At 42.3% G+C, this 18,439-nt stretch overlaps 1 protein-coding gene across 1 annotated transcript; it reads left to right on the plus strand.

Moving 5' to 3' along the window:
• The first annotated feature begins 3,855 nt into the window (after positions 1–3,855).
• prph2b (peripherin 2b (retinal degeneration, slow)) lies at positions 3,856–16,994 on the plus strand. The gene is made up of 4 exons (XM_057848300.1): positions 3,856–4,002; positions 6,102–6,768; positions 12,989–13,235; positions 16,164–16,994. The coding sequence occupies exons 2-4, from the start codon at positions 6,188–6,190 to the stop codon at positions 16,359–16,361; spliced, it is 1,026 nt and encodes a 341-aa protein (XP_057704283.1). The 5' UTR covers positions 3,856–4,002; positions 6,102–6,187; the 3' UTR covers positions 16,362–16,994.
• The last annotated feature ends 1,445 nt before the right edge of the window (positions 16,995–18,439 follow it).

The raw sequence follows: 18,439 nt of genomic DNA on the forward strand, positions 1-18,439 counted from the left end.
GCGCCCCCTTGAAATTTTCAAAAAGGCCTCTCCATTTAGGTTTTTCTAACATAGAGTGATGAAATTTGGAGAGTCAAAACTTTGTGCAAAACTGCTCCAAAAAGTCTCTTGCACACACATTCCAAATCCTACAGGAAATCGGGTATTTTGGATTGAATGTGAACTTTTTATCGATTTACAGTGTGCACATTTTACACCTTGGCACCTAGGGAATTAGTTTGATCATTCTCAAAATTGGTGAGACTGTTCATGAGGCATATGAAATCTTAAGTTATAAAAATGGTGTGTTTTCATTCACGGGCCTGACCTGGGCGGGCGGCCAAAGTCGGCCATTTTTTCGCCAAAACACCGAATTCGGAAAATGACTGATAACTCCCTCATACAACGTTAAATCTATTTTAAATCTGGCATGTGTGTGAGGTATACCAGCCTGAGCAGGACTGGATTGAAAATTTACCATTTGTGCCTGGCGCCTCCTAGTGGGAACAGGAAATGCCCTTTTTTACGGGACACACTCCTCCTCTAAAGGGAAAAAATCAATCTACCTCAAACCTGCATAAGGGAAAACTTAAGACCTGTCTTCAGGTGCCTGATGAAAAATATTGAAGTTTCGTTGAAGCGGAGGGGTCCAAACAGGAAAGTGAAAATGACTGTCAACAATTTTTCTCTCCAAAAACTTTGAACAGTCATAACTCGGCAGATATACAAGATATCTGCGCCAAACTTCCCGTGCTTGTTGAGAGTCATACCCTGAAGGGCCTTGTAGGGGTCATTTGCATCAACCCTACAGCGCCAACTAGTGGCGATAGAAAGTCACTCGTTTTTCCAAAACATGTCCAGTTCTTTTCATGTTGGTCATTGTAGTTTCAAGACCTATTAAAATACTTTTTTACGGCCCATGTCCACGTGTCTCTGTCTGTTGCCGTGACGACCCTTTGTTCGCCATTTAAAGGAAATATTTTTTTTCAGAGACTCAGGGAGGTTATAGAGCCACAATAGTTGGCACACTTGGTCGAATTGGCCCAGTTAGAAGATTAATTTTGGTTTTGAATAAGGGCTTGGCTGCACAGCTCAGTAGTGGCTCCTTTTTTGTAGTACTCTCTCCAATAGGGGTTTTTATCTCTTGGGTGTGGGAATGTAAATAGGCGACTTTCGAGCATGTTAGGTTCTAATGAGATGATTAGAGAGGAGGATCTCCCACCACCCTGACCTGCACACAGTCCGAGTTGCGTGACGTCCGAGTTGCGCTAGATTGCGAGGGCCCGTTCAGTCCTGCTTGCAGGCCTAGTTAATATTGTAACGCTTGCTTGGCAGCGAAAAATTAGACACGGAAGTCGTGGTATTTTTCTCCCTCTTTTTACCGCCAACAACACCAACAAAACAACAACTCCGCCCCCAAAGAAAAAGAGGCAACTATATAGACCCCAATCACTAACGTCACACAATGATCTTAATTGTGGTTGTCAGCCCAAAATCTTCTAAATATATATTAAATGCATCTTACCAGATATAAAATGACTACTACATAGTCTGTGGTGATCGTTTGGTGCCCAGATTTCTTGTCGAATTACAGCAGTCCATCTCGCTCTCCTCTACGGGTCTCTCAGAATACGGTAGAACTTCAAGTCTCTCTGTCTATCTTCTCTGTTACTGCAACCGACCGCCACACACGCCTTCACCATTTTGATTATTAATGTTAACGAGCAGAAAAACACGCCGTAATAGGAGGCATGTACGTAGCGGTAATGTGTAAACATGACGAGCTGACACACAATATGGCGGCTCCAGTCAGGGGGGCGGAGTTGTGACGTCATGTGATTGGGGTCTATACACAGGCGGCAATCTAGTCCACCAATTGGATGACGCGCTGGCACACCGGGTGCACCAATAAGAACCTCGCGTTGATGTGTCAATCACGGTGCCGCCGCCAGACCCCGGTGACGCTACAATATTCTGACAGAATAGCCAACGACGTCATGCATTAAGAGAGACAATAGCTAATTAATATGCTCACTCGCCACCCTGTGGTCTGGGGTGTGAATTGCAATCTGTCAAAATGACGGACGGACTTCAGTTTTTTCCGTCACCGTTTTAAAAAAATGGTCAACGACGGAAAATATTCGGTTAACGCGACATCTGGTCTTGTGCTAAATGAAATATGAAATAATGAAAATGCATTTATTCAAGACGACATGGCAAAATTACTCCATAATGGTCAAAACTGTGGACTTCACCTTTACTGTCGCACCTCCCGAACAAAATTTTATGCCACCTAAATCGGGCTTATGTTATTTCCCTTCCCCGGCTTCGGAGAATGTAAATAAACCAAGAAGCGTGACAGCTAGCCGACATGCTAACCCGAACCGAGTGATGTTTCAAAGTCTTCGAAGCGGAAAATCACAAATAACTAGCCCGGATCATTTCACATGACGACTGGGTTATCGATTGTCTACGCCGATCGGCAAACCGCCCGGCGAGAGCAATTTACAGCTCGTTCCCCTGCTACTACGGACAGGAGAGCTCGCCGGGGAAGCAGCTCGACAATGAGAGCTGAACAAACCGGCCAACAAAATAATGCTTTACTACACAGCGAACTCGTAAACAGCGAGCAACTCGGTGGAGGAGGGCGGCTGCAGTTGTTGTGCAGCTAACATGTGCAGCTAATGAGGAGAGCTTTTTACATGCCCATCCATGATCAAAAGTAAATAGTCCTTTATTTAAAGAAAGTTTGTAGTGTTTACTTTGTAATCGCTGTATTCGCGGCTTTTTTTAACTCAAAGTTGCAATTTTTGTACGGTCGGAAAATATGACAGAACACCGGGCACACGAAGAGGGGAATAAGCCAAGTATAGTGCTTGCCCGGCGGGAGGATGTGCGACAAGCTGCCGGTCCTCGGCCGAGGGGACAAGGAGCACGTCAGCCACAAAATGCAAGCCACCTACATATTAAAATGATCCCAGTATTTGACATAATACAAAACACGATGTTTGTTCACTTCCTCGTAAGTCCCATGGTCCCACAGTAGTAGGGCTTGTTTTGGCCAATATCCACCGGTGAATGGGAACCTTTTGAAACCCTGAAAAGGCGCACACGCCTCTCCCTCGTACAGTAAGACATTTATTAAACTGGAGAAACTCCATACAGGACTTGAATTACAGTAATAGCAGTTATAGGTCATCCTACTAGTAAAACAGTAAAACATTGCCTTTTTTTACGTACAGTACGTATGTTACGTTATACGACAGAAAAAAAAAGCTTTTTTTTTTTTTTTTTTTTAAACAAATGGGCCATGTTTTAAAACCTCGTAAAGACTACATCACCAAAACACAGAAATTAGGCAAATCAGTACAGCGCAGTGGCTCCGCCCAGGGGATACAATTTTTTACGGGGGTAACTACATTGGCACGACACCGGCGGACATACCATATTCAATGGATGACGATTTTGGCGAAAAGTAATGCTGTCCTAAGCAGCCTGATTTAGAATTTCCCTCAAGGATGATGGGAAACAAAAAAACGCTCATTTTCAACGTATTATCATAAACATTCTTGTAAGTTAATTTTATTGCTGACACTGCGTTTCGGGGTCATCAACATGTTGAATCCCCCCTGCCTCAAAAGTCAAACTCCGCCTATGGATAAGAAGAGGGAAGACAGGTCGGGTAGGGGTGTGATCGAGCAATGTTAGTCATTTGAAGTGGGGAAGCCAGTACTAGGATGAGTATTCATGAGTCAACATCCTACTTTTTTTGCTATCTTATGGCTAATCCTGGACGGACAGAGGCGTGGCCGGCCCCACCCCTAATTAGCGTAAGGCCGCTTAGGGCTAATTGGCTCATCGGCTGGAGGGCTCAGGAGCCGGCAGGCACGGCGGGCCACTTTGCCGAGAAGAAGCCGCACCTGCCCAGATCAGACCGCGCCTTTCGTGGACATCCACCACCCCGCCATGGGAGCCCCGCTGGCCCGCCGAGGCCCGGCCTGACCTTAGTGTTTGCAGCCAAAGGTGGGTAGGAAGGAAGAAAGGTTTTGGGGTGCTCACTTTTACTCCCTCGCTTTTGCAGAAAAATCGACTTTAACCACACGCTAGTTGATACTTTTACTTGAGTAGATGTGTGAAGAAGAAACAAGCCAAAAGCTTTTTTTGGATGACTACTTTGACTTCTACTTGAGTAATATGATTTCTTTTTACCTGTATTGTTCAGCTGCTTAGACACGGCGACTTGGAATCTTACTGTTCTTATGGTCTGAACAGTAATATGATTTTGAAGTAACGCTACTCTTACTTGACTACCATTTATAGCTACTATAATGATGACATTGATTTAAAAATACTGTAACATGATTAGTAAGCAAAGGTGGGTAGAGTAGCTAAAAGTTTTACTCAAGTAGGAGTAGTGTTACTTCTAAATAATACAACTCAAGTAAATGTAAAAGTAGTCATCTTAAAACTTACTCAAGTACAAGTAAAAAGATTATTGAAAAGAATACTCAAGAGTAACATTGTGAGTGACTGCTTACAATGTCTGATTTAAAATAATAATAATGGGTTTTTTTTTCTCCAACTGGCTGGCAACTAATTCAGGGTTTGCCCCCACCACTGCCCATAGTTAGCTCGGATTGGCTCCAGCACCCCTGTGACCCTCATGAGGAAAAGCGCCCCGGAAAATTAATGAATAAATATTTTTTCTATACGAACTGTTATTTTTATACTGTACTATAACCAGAGAAGGGTCGAATAGCGAAAAACTTTACACAAGTAAGAATAGCGTTATTTCAAAACAACATTACTCAAGTAAAATTAAAAGTAGTCATCCAAAAAATTTACTCAAGTACAAGTAAAAAAGTATTTGGTGAAAACAATACTCAAGTAATTATTAACATTGCGGGTAACTGCTTACGATGTTTGAATTTCATTTTTTTTAAACTGTGGTATTTTTTTCTCAGCACAAAAGTTATCTGTATGAATTGTTATTAATATACTGTACTATATATAACCTATTACATAACCACATTGAGCTGAATAACTACCCCCCAAAAAAATAACTGAATTCCGACGAGAGAAAAAAATATATACAGAAATGAAGCATCATTCATCCAAAGAGCATGAGTGTCCTCTTGTGGAGATAACATTTCCTATTATGAAATTAAAAGGCTAATATTGATGCCAAATAAAAACTAGGACAGAGTTTAAAATCCGCGCTTTCGAGTCATGTTGACGGCAGCGTTCTATGTCAAATACTTAATTTTTTAAATTGGTTTGAAGACTCCACGTGATTAAACAGGCCAGCGTGATTATAAAACGGCAAGCTTGAGCCTGATTGGTAGAATGGAGTGATTGACTATTGTTCCGACGTCTCCGTGGTGAAACTGGTAGAACCACTGTTGGCATCTCGGGCACAAAAAAAAAAAGAAGTGGATTCTAATATGTAGCATAAAGAGGAAAAACGTACCAAATAGTGTAGCCCAATGTGGGGGAGTAAGAGTAGTGTTACTTCTTCACAAATCTACTCAAGTAAAAGTAAAAAGTATGGCTTAGTAAAACTACTCTTAGAAGTACATTTTTCTCAAAAAGTTACTTTAGTATATGTAACAGAGTAAATGTAATGCGTTACTCAATGTGTAAAATCAAGAGGAAAAATGTAACGACTCCAGTATATCCCAAAGTAGTGGAGTAAGAGTAGTATTTCTTCTTCACAAATCTACTCAAGTAAAAGTAGAAAGTATTGTGTGCTAAAACTACTCTAAGAAGTACATTTTTCTCAAAAAGTTACACAAGTAAATATAAGTGAGTAAATGTAACGCGTTACTACCCACCTCTGTTTGTTAGTTACTCAGTACATCAGTATGTGTCACAGGGACAAACACAGAAGGAGGAACCAAACACAACCCTAACATATTCCTTTCAGGCAATACTTTTTGACTTGTACTTGAGTGAATTTTTTGTACGGGTTCTTTAATTTGTGCTTGAGTAATATGATTTTGGACACTTCACTTATAGAGAACCTGCCAATGACATAGTTTTTAAAATGAATGAGACATTATGAGCAGTTACTGGGTATCCTTTTGACTGTTACTGGAGTAAAGTATTTGTGTCCACTCTAGCCACCGACTGATCGGCCGGCGCAGCTCGGGCAGAGGCCCCTTCCTTCCTTCTTTCTTTCCCTCCTTCCTTCCTTCCTTCCGCCAAGATGCCCTTCATGCCGGTCAAGTTCACCCTGCAGAAGCGGGTGAAGCTTGCCCAGGGCCTGTGGATCCTCTACTGGGCATCGGTCCTGGCCGGCGTCGTCCTCCTGGGGCTGGGCGTCTACTTCAAGGTGGAGCTGCGCAAGCGGAGCGAGCTGATGGACCAGAGCGAGAGCCACTTGGTGCCCAACCTGTTGATCCTGGCGGGGCTGCTGGGCGCCGCCCTCAACGCCTTTGGGGGCAAAGTCTGCCACGACTCGCTAGACCCCGTCAAGTACTCCAAATGGAAGCCGTCGCTGCGCCGCTTCCTGATCATTTGCTGTGTCTTCAACCTTCTGCTGCTCGTGCTGGCGCTGCTATGCTTCCTCATGCAGTTCGCCGTCTACCTGACGCTGTCGCAGGGCCTGAAGAACAGCATCCGCTTCTACAAGGACACCGACACGCCGGGGCGCTGTTTCATGAAGCGCACGCTGGACCTGACGCAGATCGAGTTCCGCTGCTGCGGCAACGTCAACTACAGGGACTGGTTCGAGGTCCAGTGGATCAGCAACCGCTACCTGGACATGAGCAACATGGAGGTCAAAGAGTGAGTGCTACGCAAACACTAGTCTTTGCCAAAAGACTCCTTTAAGAGTAGACTTACTTCCAGTGCTTAATTTGTAAATCATAAGGTGCCGAAATGCAAAGTACATACACAGTGCAGGGATGACGAGACGGGCACAGGTCCGGGAACATACGCAGAAAATGGTGCTGAAAACAACACACAAATGCCCACTTGCCACTGTGGGACTTACAAGCCTCAATTTCAGATATCAATAGTGTAAATGCTATGACAACAATTTACAATTATTTAGGCTATACTCTGCACAGTACATGCAATTGCCTACATAACCCCAGGTGGGACTTAGAGTACACAGTCAGCAATTAGTTTCTCAACAGGTCTAACTTGTAAAGAATTAAAAAAAAAAAAAGTTAGAGATTACAATAAATAACGCAAACCCATCCTTTAGCGAGTTTAATCCCCCCGTCCTCTCTGGCCCCAAAGTTAAATTGTGCATCCCAAACCCGAATTTTCCATGAGCGTACTGGCCTGTTTCTCCAGCTGTTGGTGGTCCACCTGGCTGACTGCTGGCGCTGTAACTGGCCCCCACTCCGGGTGGCGTTGAACCTGACCTGCTGCTGCCATGGTAGCAGCCTCCTGCCCCAGCTTGGCTGGCTGTCCGTGAACCTAGCTAGCTGCTGCGGCGCTTGCCTCCTGCTGCACCCGGCCTGTTAGCATGACCGCTGCAGCTGCCCTCATCGCCGGTTGTCTCTTTTCTGACTCGTTTTTCGAAAAAAGACAGTAAATGCAACTGTCTTCTTGGCATGTTGAAATACCGTTTGATCCTGGCTGCTTTCTCCCCAGAAGTCGCAAATTTCCCAAGTTTTTTTTTTTAATGTCAGGGCGTGACTTGCTGGTCCAGCTTTTCAGTGCATCAACAAATCTCCGAATCTTTCAAATGACGTTAAATTTTTATAAACAACATGCAATTCTTGGGATGTGTTCTGTAAGGGTCATAGCGTGCCTGTCGGAAAAAAAACAAGCACAGACAACGATAAGGAAACGAATGACAAGAAGAAAACAAAGAAATATGTCAAAGCAGTAGAGAGTGCCTCTACTTCCGAAAATGAAAGTTAAGTGCACACCGTGCATGTAATGAGCGTGGACGTCAGGGTGTATTTTTTCTATACACGAGAGGTGCCGGATCTGCCCAAATAAGTCCCGGAACACAGGGAAGCCAAAACCAAGAGGTGCCATATCTTGTTCCGGCACAAATTAACCCCTGCACTTCTAACATAATACACAACAACACAATAACAATAACAGGACTCCAGTACAAGTAAACATTGGATTTACAGAACAGGATACGCAATTAACTAACTGCTTTGAATCTTATTTTTAAAACAATATCATCAGTAAAGTAGCCAAAAACTACTCAACTAAGAGTCATCTTACCTCATAATAATAGGACTCAGGTACCAATAAATGTAGTCATCCCAAAAGATGGCTCAAGTCCAAAAAGTATTGGGTGAAAAGAATACTCAAGTACTAAGTGAGAGCTTATAATATATTTTTAAAACAATGTCATCAGGAGAGTAGCCAAAAACTACTCGGCTAAGAGTGGCGTTACTTCATGATAATATTACTCAATTTAAATGATAAAAATACTGTATAATTAACCAGACAAACAAGCATCAACATCACCAACTCGTGTTGTCTGAATGCTTTAAAATGAACTAACTTTTAAAAACAGGTCACTACATTTGCAAAGATATATAATCCACTTTACCTTGCCTTCTATACTTGAAGTGGATGAAATCCTCTTAAAAACAGCTAGCGCTAGCCCTTGTACAGCAGCTCGTTTGTAGCATACTGTGGCAATGAAGTCCTACGAGTGCTAGTTGAAAACAGCTAATCAACGCTAACATCGCGTTCTTTTATCGTAGCAAATAGTGGATGCGCATCCATTTCAAATTGTTTTGTCGTAGCAGCATATAGTGTCAGATGGAGCCATATTCATATATAAAAAAAATTTTCAGTAAGCCTGATGAGGTTCTGGCAAGCTTTATCAGTGCTCGTTTAGCAGCTGAGAGCTATGTCATGGCAAAATTTGGAAAGCCATTCTTTAAAATATGTCTAATTATCCATTTTAAAAATATATATCTTTAGCAAGAAAATATGAAGGTTGTTTGTAAAAATAAAAAATAAAAATAAAAAAAATAAGCCGCTTCGTTATAATAGCCGCAGGGTAGAAACGTCAAGAAAAAAGTAGCGGCTTATAGTCCGAAAAATACGGTAACTGTTTTCTTCTCTTTTTTTTTTTGAAACAATGTTATTGCTTGAGTAGCCAAAAACTGTATTATTGTACAAAAGTAGCGTCGCTTTATAATATCACTCAAGTACAAGAAAAACCAGTTGTCCAAAAAAGTACAAGTAAAAAAAAAGTAGGTGAAAAGAATACTCAAGTACTAAGTAACTGTTTTCAATTTATTTTTAAAAGAATGTCATTAGCAAAGTTAGAGTAGCGTTACTTCGAAATGATATTACTCAAGTAAATGAAAGTGAAAATAATACTACTAATAATAATGCTAGTACTGAGTACCTATATAAGATATTTTTTTTCATCTGTTAGTCACTGTGACCTATTACATGAATGACATGACCATATAAAACCAAAAAAATAAACAATAATCTGGAAAAATCTACATAGTTGAAACATCATCCATCCAAAGCGCAAGAGTGCCCTCTAGTAGAGGAAATATACTTTCTACGTCACGTGCTCATTTGACTGTATTGTTACATCTGATGGATACAATGGAGTCATCTGATTATTGTTGCCAATGATCATCAAAGTCAAGGTAATGTGGAACAAAGAGGAAAAAAAGTAGCATAGTAAGAGTCCATTATTTAACCCGATTGGAAGAGGAAACGAGCCCCAAATGCCCCCAAATCAACAGGAAGTGGCTCGATGTCAACAGGAAGAGATGCCCAAATGGCCCCAAATCTACAGCAAGTGACCGCGAAATGCCCCGAAATCAACAGGAAGTGACCCGATATGAACGGGAATTGACCTGCAAATGCCACCGAAAAAGTCGCCTTTGGGATAAACAGTCATGTGAAAAAATTTGGGCACGCTATTAAATATTCAGTTCTTTATTAGGAAAAATGTTTACATGTCAATGTCTGAGCTTGTTTTTCTTGATCTCTGGAAAAGAAAGTGTTTTAAATGGACGTAAACAACAAAAATTAACATTGTTTTACTCATTAAACCAAATATATCAACAAAAATGCACATTCTAACTGAGGAATAAGTTAGGACACCCTACAACCAAAATAGCTAGTGCTAACCGCTTTGGCTGAAATAACTTTAGTAAGACGATTTTTGTATCCATCTACCAGTCTTTGACATCGGTCTGAAGAACGTTTGCCCCACTCCTCAACGCAGAATACTTTCAGCTGTGAGATGTTTGACGGGTTTCTGGCATGTACAGCCTGTCTCAAGTCACCCCACAGCATCTCAATGAGATTAAGATCTGGGCTTTGACTCGACTTGGCCATTCCAGGACTCTAGCCAGTCCTTATTGGATGTTTTGGGTCATTGTCATGTTGCAGGATCCAGTTTCGCGTCAGCTTTAAGTTTTTTCACAGATGATCTCACATGGTCCTCAAGCACCCTATGATACACGATGGAATTCATGGTGAATTCTATGATGGTGAGCTGGCCAGGTCCTGCTGCAGTAAAGCATCCCCAAACCATGACACTTCCATCTCCATGCTTCACAGTTGGTATGAGGTTCTTTCCCTGGAATGCTGTATTGGGTTTATGCCAAACGTGTCCTCTGTTCTGGTGTCCAAATAATTCAATTTTAGATTCATCTGTCCAAAGAACATTATTCCAGAATTCCTGGTATTTGTCTACATCCCCACTGGCAAACTTCAGTCTGGCCTTCATGTTCTTCTTGGACAGTAAAAGTTTCCTCCTTGCACAACTCCTATGAAGGTTAAACTTGTGAAGTCTCTTGCTGATTGTAGAGACGTGCACTTTCACATGAACAGTAGCAAGAGCCTGCTGTAGGTCCCGTGATGACATTTTAGGGTTTTTGGAGACTTCTTTTCGCATCTTGCGGTCTGCTCTCGGGGAGAACTTGCTTGGACGGCCAGACCTGGGCAGTTGTTTTGAATGTCCTCCACTTGTAGACTACCATATTGGCCCGAATATAAGGCGGCCCAGATTATAAGACGACCCCCTCTTTTTCAAGATTCAAGTTTGAATAAAGACTTTTTGAACACCAAATTAATTTTTAGACAGAAAATAATTACAGTACATCTGAAACAAACGATTATAACAATATATTTGAGAGAAAAAGCATGTTATTTTGCCTCATTCAAATCTTAATATCTGAACATTTAAATATGTCAACTAAAGTGCAATCACATTCGTAAATGAATGGCTTCTGGCTTTTGAAATGTAAATAAACCAATCTATTGTGGTAAAACAACAAAATTGCAATAACAGCATTAACCATCAAAGTGAAGTCTAACTGTAACTGTAGTCTTGAAACAAATCTTAATAAGGAAAAACACTGCAATAAAATAAAGCAAACTGGTTAAACTTGAGAGTAGCTGAGATCTATCATGACAGAACATCGCTTCAATGATATCTGGCGCCATCTAGCGTCGTGAATGGGTATAACGTCTAGACCGAGAATATAAGACGACCCCCACTTTTTCAGTCTTATTTCAATGCAAAAAACACTGTCTTATATTCGGGCCAATACGGTATTTGCCGGACAGTGGAATGGCTGATTTTATATTCTTTTGAGATCTTTTGAAATCCCTTACCAGACTCATAAGCGTCTACAATATTCTTTCTGAAGGCCATCAGACAGCTCCTTTGATCTCACCATGGTGTTCTCTCTCATTTCAACAGTCAGGGGCACACCAAACTAAATGTGAGGTTTAAATAAGGCAAGCCTCCTTCAAAACGCTGGGCAATGATGTTCTAATCATGTGTACCTGAGGTGATACCCCTGTGTGTAATTTTCATCATTTTAAGTGGGATTGAATGTGGGGGTTATTCCTCTACAGAAATTGCATTTATTTAAAATTATATTTTTCAGAAAGTTATGAAAAAATCTTTTTTTCAGTTTTAATTGTTTAGTTCTATTACTTGAATCTCTCAAGAAAATTGTTGCTAAATATTCATGCATATGACCAACTATGTTAGAAAACACACAGGCTTCCATAGGGTGTCCTCATTTTTTCACATCACTGTAGCTAACATGCTAATGAGAATGAGGTCAGTGGGGGATGAACGCAGATTAGAAGGTGAGAGTTCTCTTAAGTCTTTAATGGCGTGATCTTTTCCAATATGACGAGGTCCGTGACGTGGCGGCCGCTCTCACGTCAACGCAGCACGAGGCGGGTCGAAGGTCGCGTGGGCCGGCCGGCGAGCCGTGTAAAGCAAATGAGGCGTAGGCGGTAGCGAAACGCGTGCTACGGCGTCAAGTTCCGTCCTCGTTTCGGGAGAGTGGGGACAGCTCCGGGTTTGACACGCGACTACCAACAGAAGGCAGTGATTCCCCATTCAACGGGAGAAATTGGAGCGCAGGGGTGTCCAAACTTTTGTTTATGGGGCCGCTTTCAGAAAAAGGCATTTTGGCTAATTTACTGGTGATTTTCAGTCACATCCTGTTGATTTTGGGGCATTAGTGGGTCACTTCCTGTTGATTTTGGGGCATTTACTTGCCACATCCTGTTGATTTTGGATGAATGAACAGGAATCCACCTTGGAATGTCATAAACAATTAATAAATAGTTCATGACATGAAATGCCCCAAAATGAACTCATTGGCTACCATTTATACGGCTAGACGTCCAATTGGTTTTGTAAGAGAGGGGGAGGGTGAATAAATATGGGACAATTCGTGTTCATTTTAAGACATTAACAAGCCATTTCCTGTTCATTTAGAGGCACTTCCTATTAATTTTGGGACATTACCGGTTCACTTCCTGTTGAGTAACCCAAAATTGACAGGGGGTGAGCCAGAAATGCCCCAAAAATCAACAGATGGTCGCTTTACGTCCAATTCACTTTGTATGGGAGGGGGCGAATGAATATGGGTCACTTCCTGTTCATTTTTAATCACTTTGGGTATATTCCTGGGTATGCCCCACAATCAACAGGAAGTGATCTGAGGATGCCCCGAATCGTGAGCGAAAATCAACAGGAAATGAACTACTTTTTGTTTTGTCTGCGTGGCAGTCGCGTCATGAGCAATGTGGAAGGCAAGTTCCTGATGGACAGCGTCCCGTTCAGCTGCTGCAACCCGGGCTCACCTCGCCCCTGCATCCAGCACCACCTGACCAACAACTCGGCCCACTACGACTACGATCACCGCAGCGAGGAGCTCAACATCTGGACGCGAGGCTGCCGGGAGGCCCTCTTTTCTTACTTCAGCGGCCTCATGAGCTGCGTGGGCATCCTGGTGATCGCCACTGCACTGCTGGAGGTGAGATGAGCTCCGCCCCCTCTGTCCCTCCCTCCCTCACTCCTATTGTTTGTCTCTAATACTCTACTCCGTGGTCGATAAACCCTCGGGAGGGGATGAAAAGCTGGTGGCTGAGGATCAGGGACTATTCTGGAGGCCCTAATCCCGCTCGCTGTGTCCAAATCGGCTCGGGAGGGCGTGCGTGCGTAGGGTCACTTTCGCTCTATTGCAGCTGATCACTTCCTGTTGATTTTTGGCTCACTTCGTGTCCATTTGAGAGCTTTTACACTCTCTTCATCTTTAATTTTTGCTCACTTCCTGTTCATTTTGGGGCAATTCTGAGTCACCTACTGTTGATCTCGCGTGCATTTATTGGTCACTTCCTGTTGATTTTGTGTTACTGAATGGCAAGTGACACAGGAATGCCCCAAAATGGACAGAATGTGACACAAAATCAACAGGAAGTGAGCAGTAAATGCCTCGAAATCAACGGGAAGTGACCTGTAAATGCCCCATTTTGTTCGTTTCATTTCGAGGGGCATTTCCGGGTCACTTCCTGTCAATTTTGAGGCATTTACGTCTCACTTCCTGTTGATTTTGGGTTACCGAACAGGAAGTGAACCAGGAACGTCCCCAAAATCAACAGGAAATGAGCTGTAAATGCCTCAAAATCAACAGGAAGTGACCCGGAAATGCCCCTCGAAATGAAACAAATAAAATGGGGCACTTCCTGTTAATTTTGGGTTACCGAACAGGAAGTGAACCAAGAATGCCCCCAAAATCAACAGGAAGTGACCTGTAAATGCCCCATTTCGTTCGTTTTATTTCGAGGGGCATTTCCGGGTAACTTCCTCACAGGAAGTGAGCCGTAAATGGCTCAAAATCAACAGGAAGTGACCCGGAAATGGCCCTCAAAATGAAACGAACAAAATGGGGAACTTCCTGTTGATTTTGGGTTATCGAACAGGAAGTGAACCAGGAATGCCCCCAAAATCAACAGGAAGTGAGCCGTAAATGCCTCAAAATCAACAGGAAGTGACCTGTAAATGCCCCATTTCGTTCGTTTCATTTCGAGGGGCATTTCCGAGTAACTTCCTCACAGGAAGTGAGCCGCAAATGCCTCAAAATCAACAGGAAGTGACCCGGAAATGCCCCTCGAAATGAAACGAACGAAGTGACCTGTAAATGCCCCATTTCGTTCGTTCATTTCGAAATGAAACGAACGAAGTGACCTGTAAATGCCCCATTTCGTTCGTTTCATTTCGAAGGGCATTTCCGGGTAACTTCCTTACAGGAAGTGAGCCGTAAATGCCTCAAAATCAACAGGAAGTGACCCGGAAATGGCCCTCAAAATGAAACGAACAAAATGGGACACTTCCTGTTGATTTTGGGTTACCAAACAGGAAGTGAACCAGGAATGCCCCCAAAATCAAGAGGAAGTGAGCTGTAAATGCCTCACAATCAACAAGAAGTGACCTGTAAATGCCCCATTTTGTTCATCTCATTTCGAGAGGGATTTCCGGGGTCACTTCCTGTGGATTTTGAGGCATTTACATCTCACTTCCTGTTGATTTTGGGTTACCGAACAGGAAGTGAACCAGGAATGCCCCCAAAATCAACAGGAAGTGAGCCGTAAATGCCTCAGAATCAACAGGAAGTGACCCGGAAATGGCCCTCAAAATGAAACGAACAAAATGGGACACTTCCTGTTGATTTTGGGTTACCAAACAGGAAGTGAACCAGGAATGCCCCCAAAATCAACAGGAAGTGAGCCGTAAATGCCTCACAATCAACAGGAAGTGACCTGTAAATGCCCCATTTCGTTCGTTTCATTTCGAGGGGTATTTCTGGGTCACTTCCTGTTTATTTTGAGGCATTTACGGCTCACTTCCTGTTGATTTTGGGTTACCGAACAGGAAGTGAACTAGGAATGCCCCCAAAATCAACAGGAAGTGAGCCATAAATGCCTCAAAATCAACAGGAAGTGACCTGGAAATGGCCCTCAAACTGAAACGAACAAAATGGGGCACTTCCTGTTGATTTTGGGTTAACGAACAGGAAGTGAACCAGGAATGCCCCCAAAATCAAGAGGAAGTGAGCTGTAAATGCCTCACAATCAACAAGAAGTGACCTGTAAATGCCCCATTTTGTTCATCTCATTTTGAGGGCCATTTCCGGGTCACTTGCTGTTGATTTTGAGGCATTTACGGCTCACTTCCTGTTGATTTTGGGTTACCGAACAGGAAGTGAACCAGGAATGCCCCCAAAAGGGGGCAAAATGAAACGAACAAAATGGGTCACTCCCTGTTGATTTTGAGGCATTTACGGCTCACTTCCTGTTGATTTGGGGGGCATTCCTGGTTCACTTCCTGTTCGGTAACCCAAAATCAACAGGAAGTGAGCCGTAAATGCCTCAAAATCAACAGGAAGTGACCTGTAAATGCCCCATTTCGTTCGTTTCATTTCGAGGGGCATTTACGGGTAACTTCCTCACAGGAAGTGAGCCATAAATGCCTTAAAATCAACAGGAAGTGACCCGGAAATGCCCCTCGAAATGAAATGAATAAAATGGGGCACTTCCTGTTGATTTTGGGTTACCAAACAGGAAGTGAGTTGACCTGTAAATGCCCCATTTCATTTGTTTCATTTCGAGGGACATTTCCGGGTAACTTCCTCACAGGAAGTGAGCCGTAAATGCCTCAAAATCAACAAGAAGTCACACGGAAATGCCCCTCAAAATGAAACGAACAAAATGGGGCACTTCCTGTTGATTTTGGGTTACCGAACAGGAAGTTAACCAGGAATGCACCCAAAATCAACAGGAAGTGACCACCTCCTTCCCAGAGGGCTAGCACGTCTAGTGGAAAATGTTGCTCGCGAGCTGTCGGCTCCTTGTCTGAAAAGGATGCATTGTTGGCGGAATAGAAAGTAGCCTCCTGTGCTTTGTAGTGTGCGGACATGGCGGGCTTGAAATACCTGAGCACGGCGTTGGACACCATGGCTGACCCCGAGAACCCCGAGTGCGAGAGCGAAGGCTGGCTGCTGGAGAAGGGCGTCAAGGAGACGTTGACCGAGACGCTGGCCAAAATCAAGACGCTGGGAAAGTCCAACCATGTGGACGAGGGTGGGGACCAAGACGCCGGCTGACCGGCAAACAACCATGTGGTGCGACCTAAGAATTTCGGTTTTTTTTTAAACTTCTAAACTAGTCTAACACACAAACATCCAAACAGACACATTTTGAACTCTTTCAGCGACACTCATGACATGTCATTTTTGTTCTCCCCAAATGTCTCCAAATAAAAGGACATTGACCCGATATCAACCGGAAGTGATCCCAAAATCAACAGGAAGTTATCCCGAAATGCCCCAAAATCATGGAATCAGGAAGTGACCACAAAATGCCCCAGAATCAACAGGAAGTGACCCCAAAATGCCTGGAAGTCAACAGGAAGTGAGCCGATACATCGACCATCAGTTTTTCTTCTGCTACTTCCTTTTGTTACACTAGGTGGTGCAAAATGACAATTACCAAAGACTACTCCATCAACGAACATCAACTGTTATCTGTAACATTGGCTATAAAAGGGTTACACATTTGCAGCCACGCAAACAAACACACGCACGCACACACACACACACGTGTATAGATGTCTAATAATTGTTCTTTGTTCTCGTAATTTTTGTGATCGTCTTTCAGAGATTTTAGTCCCCAAGGATCATCTGTATTACGTCGATATGTGTTTTTCCTTTTCAAATCTGAATAAAAGCCAAATGGAATTTGACTACATTGCTGTCTTAAACAATTCATATCTGGCGTTTTAGCGCCTCACAGCGAGTGGAGCTGGAAACTGCATGTCATCGCTCTGTCATTTAACACTAAATCAACTATCCCAAACGTTCTAAAAATGAAATAGTATTAGAGTGTAGTAGATACAAGCCACGTGAAGTTGGCTACGCATTGGACGTAAATTTTATAACACAGTTATGTCAATCGTTTACGCTATGTTTGTTCTTGTTTGTGCTGTAAAGTTTTCGTTTGTGCTGCTATCATTTTTAGAATATTTTCTTTTATAGGTCAATCTGAGGTCAACCAGCTCGGGTCCATTTTGCTATAAATGGAGGGTTTGGGATATTAAGTTTGAGTGATGAGGTGACTCGCAGCCCCCCATTTATTACAAAATGGACCCGAAGTAGTGCCATTTGTTTGTGCTACATTTGCGCTAGTTGTTTGGACACCCCCTTTGTTATATAGAGAGTTGGTACGCTCCGTCAGCCACGGGAGTTGGAATACAGAAAAGCTTTAAGTAACGTAATCATTCGAAATATCTATAAAATGATAGCACAAACAATTTTTTTTACAGCACAAACGTGGCATAAACAAATGGCACCATTTCGGCTCCATTTTACAATAAATGGGTGGGAGGGGGTGACGTCATCACCCGAAATTAATAACTCAACATCACAAAAACGATAGCAGCACAAACATAAGTGGATTTTAAGGGGGGGCAAGGGGGGCCAGCCACCCCCTGGTGTCCGTAAAGTGTCATTGCCGTGGGCAGTAATTAAAAAAAAAAAAATTAATCACGTTAAAATATTTGACGTAATTAACGCACATGCCCCGCTCAAACAGATTAAAATGACAGTACAGTGACATGTGCACTTGTTACTTGTGTTTTTTTGGAGTTTTGTCGCCCTCTGCTGGCGCTTGGGTGCGACTGATTTTCTGGGCTTCAGCACCAAGAAAATTGTGTAATTATTGACATCAACAATGGCTACTAGTTTATTTTTTGATTGAAAATTTTACAAATTTTATTAAAACAAAAACATTAAGAGGGATTTTAATATAAAATTTCTATAACTTGTTCTAACATTTATCTTTTAAGAACTACAAGTCTTTCTATCCATGGATCGCTTTAACAGAATGTTAATGTTAATGCCATCTTGTTGATTTATTGTTATAATAAACAAATACAGTATTTATGTACAGTATGTTGAATGTATATATCCGTCTTGTGTGATATCTTTCCATTCCAACAATAATTTACTGAAAAATAAGGCATATTTTATAGCTGGTTTGAATTGCGATTAATTAATTCGTTTTAAAGCTGGGATTAACTCGATTAAAAATTGGAATCATTTGACAGCCCTAATATATATATATATATATATATATATATATATATATATATATATATATATATATATATATATATATATATAAG

This window comes from Corythoichthys intestinalis, chromosome 10 (assembly GCF_030265065.1).
Source record: "Corythoichthys intestinalis isolate RoL2023-P3 chromosome 10, ASM3026506v1, whole genome shotgun sequence".
Taxonomy (NCBI): domain Eukaryota; kingdom Metazoa; phylum Chordata; class Actinopteri; order Syngnathiformes; family Syngnathidae; genus Corythoichthys; species Corythoichthys intestinalis.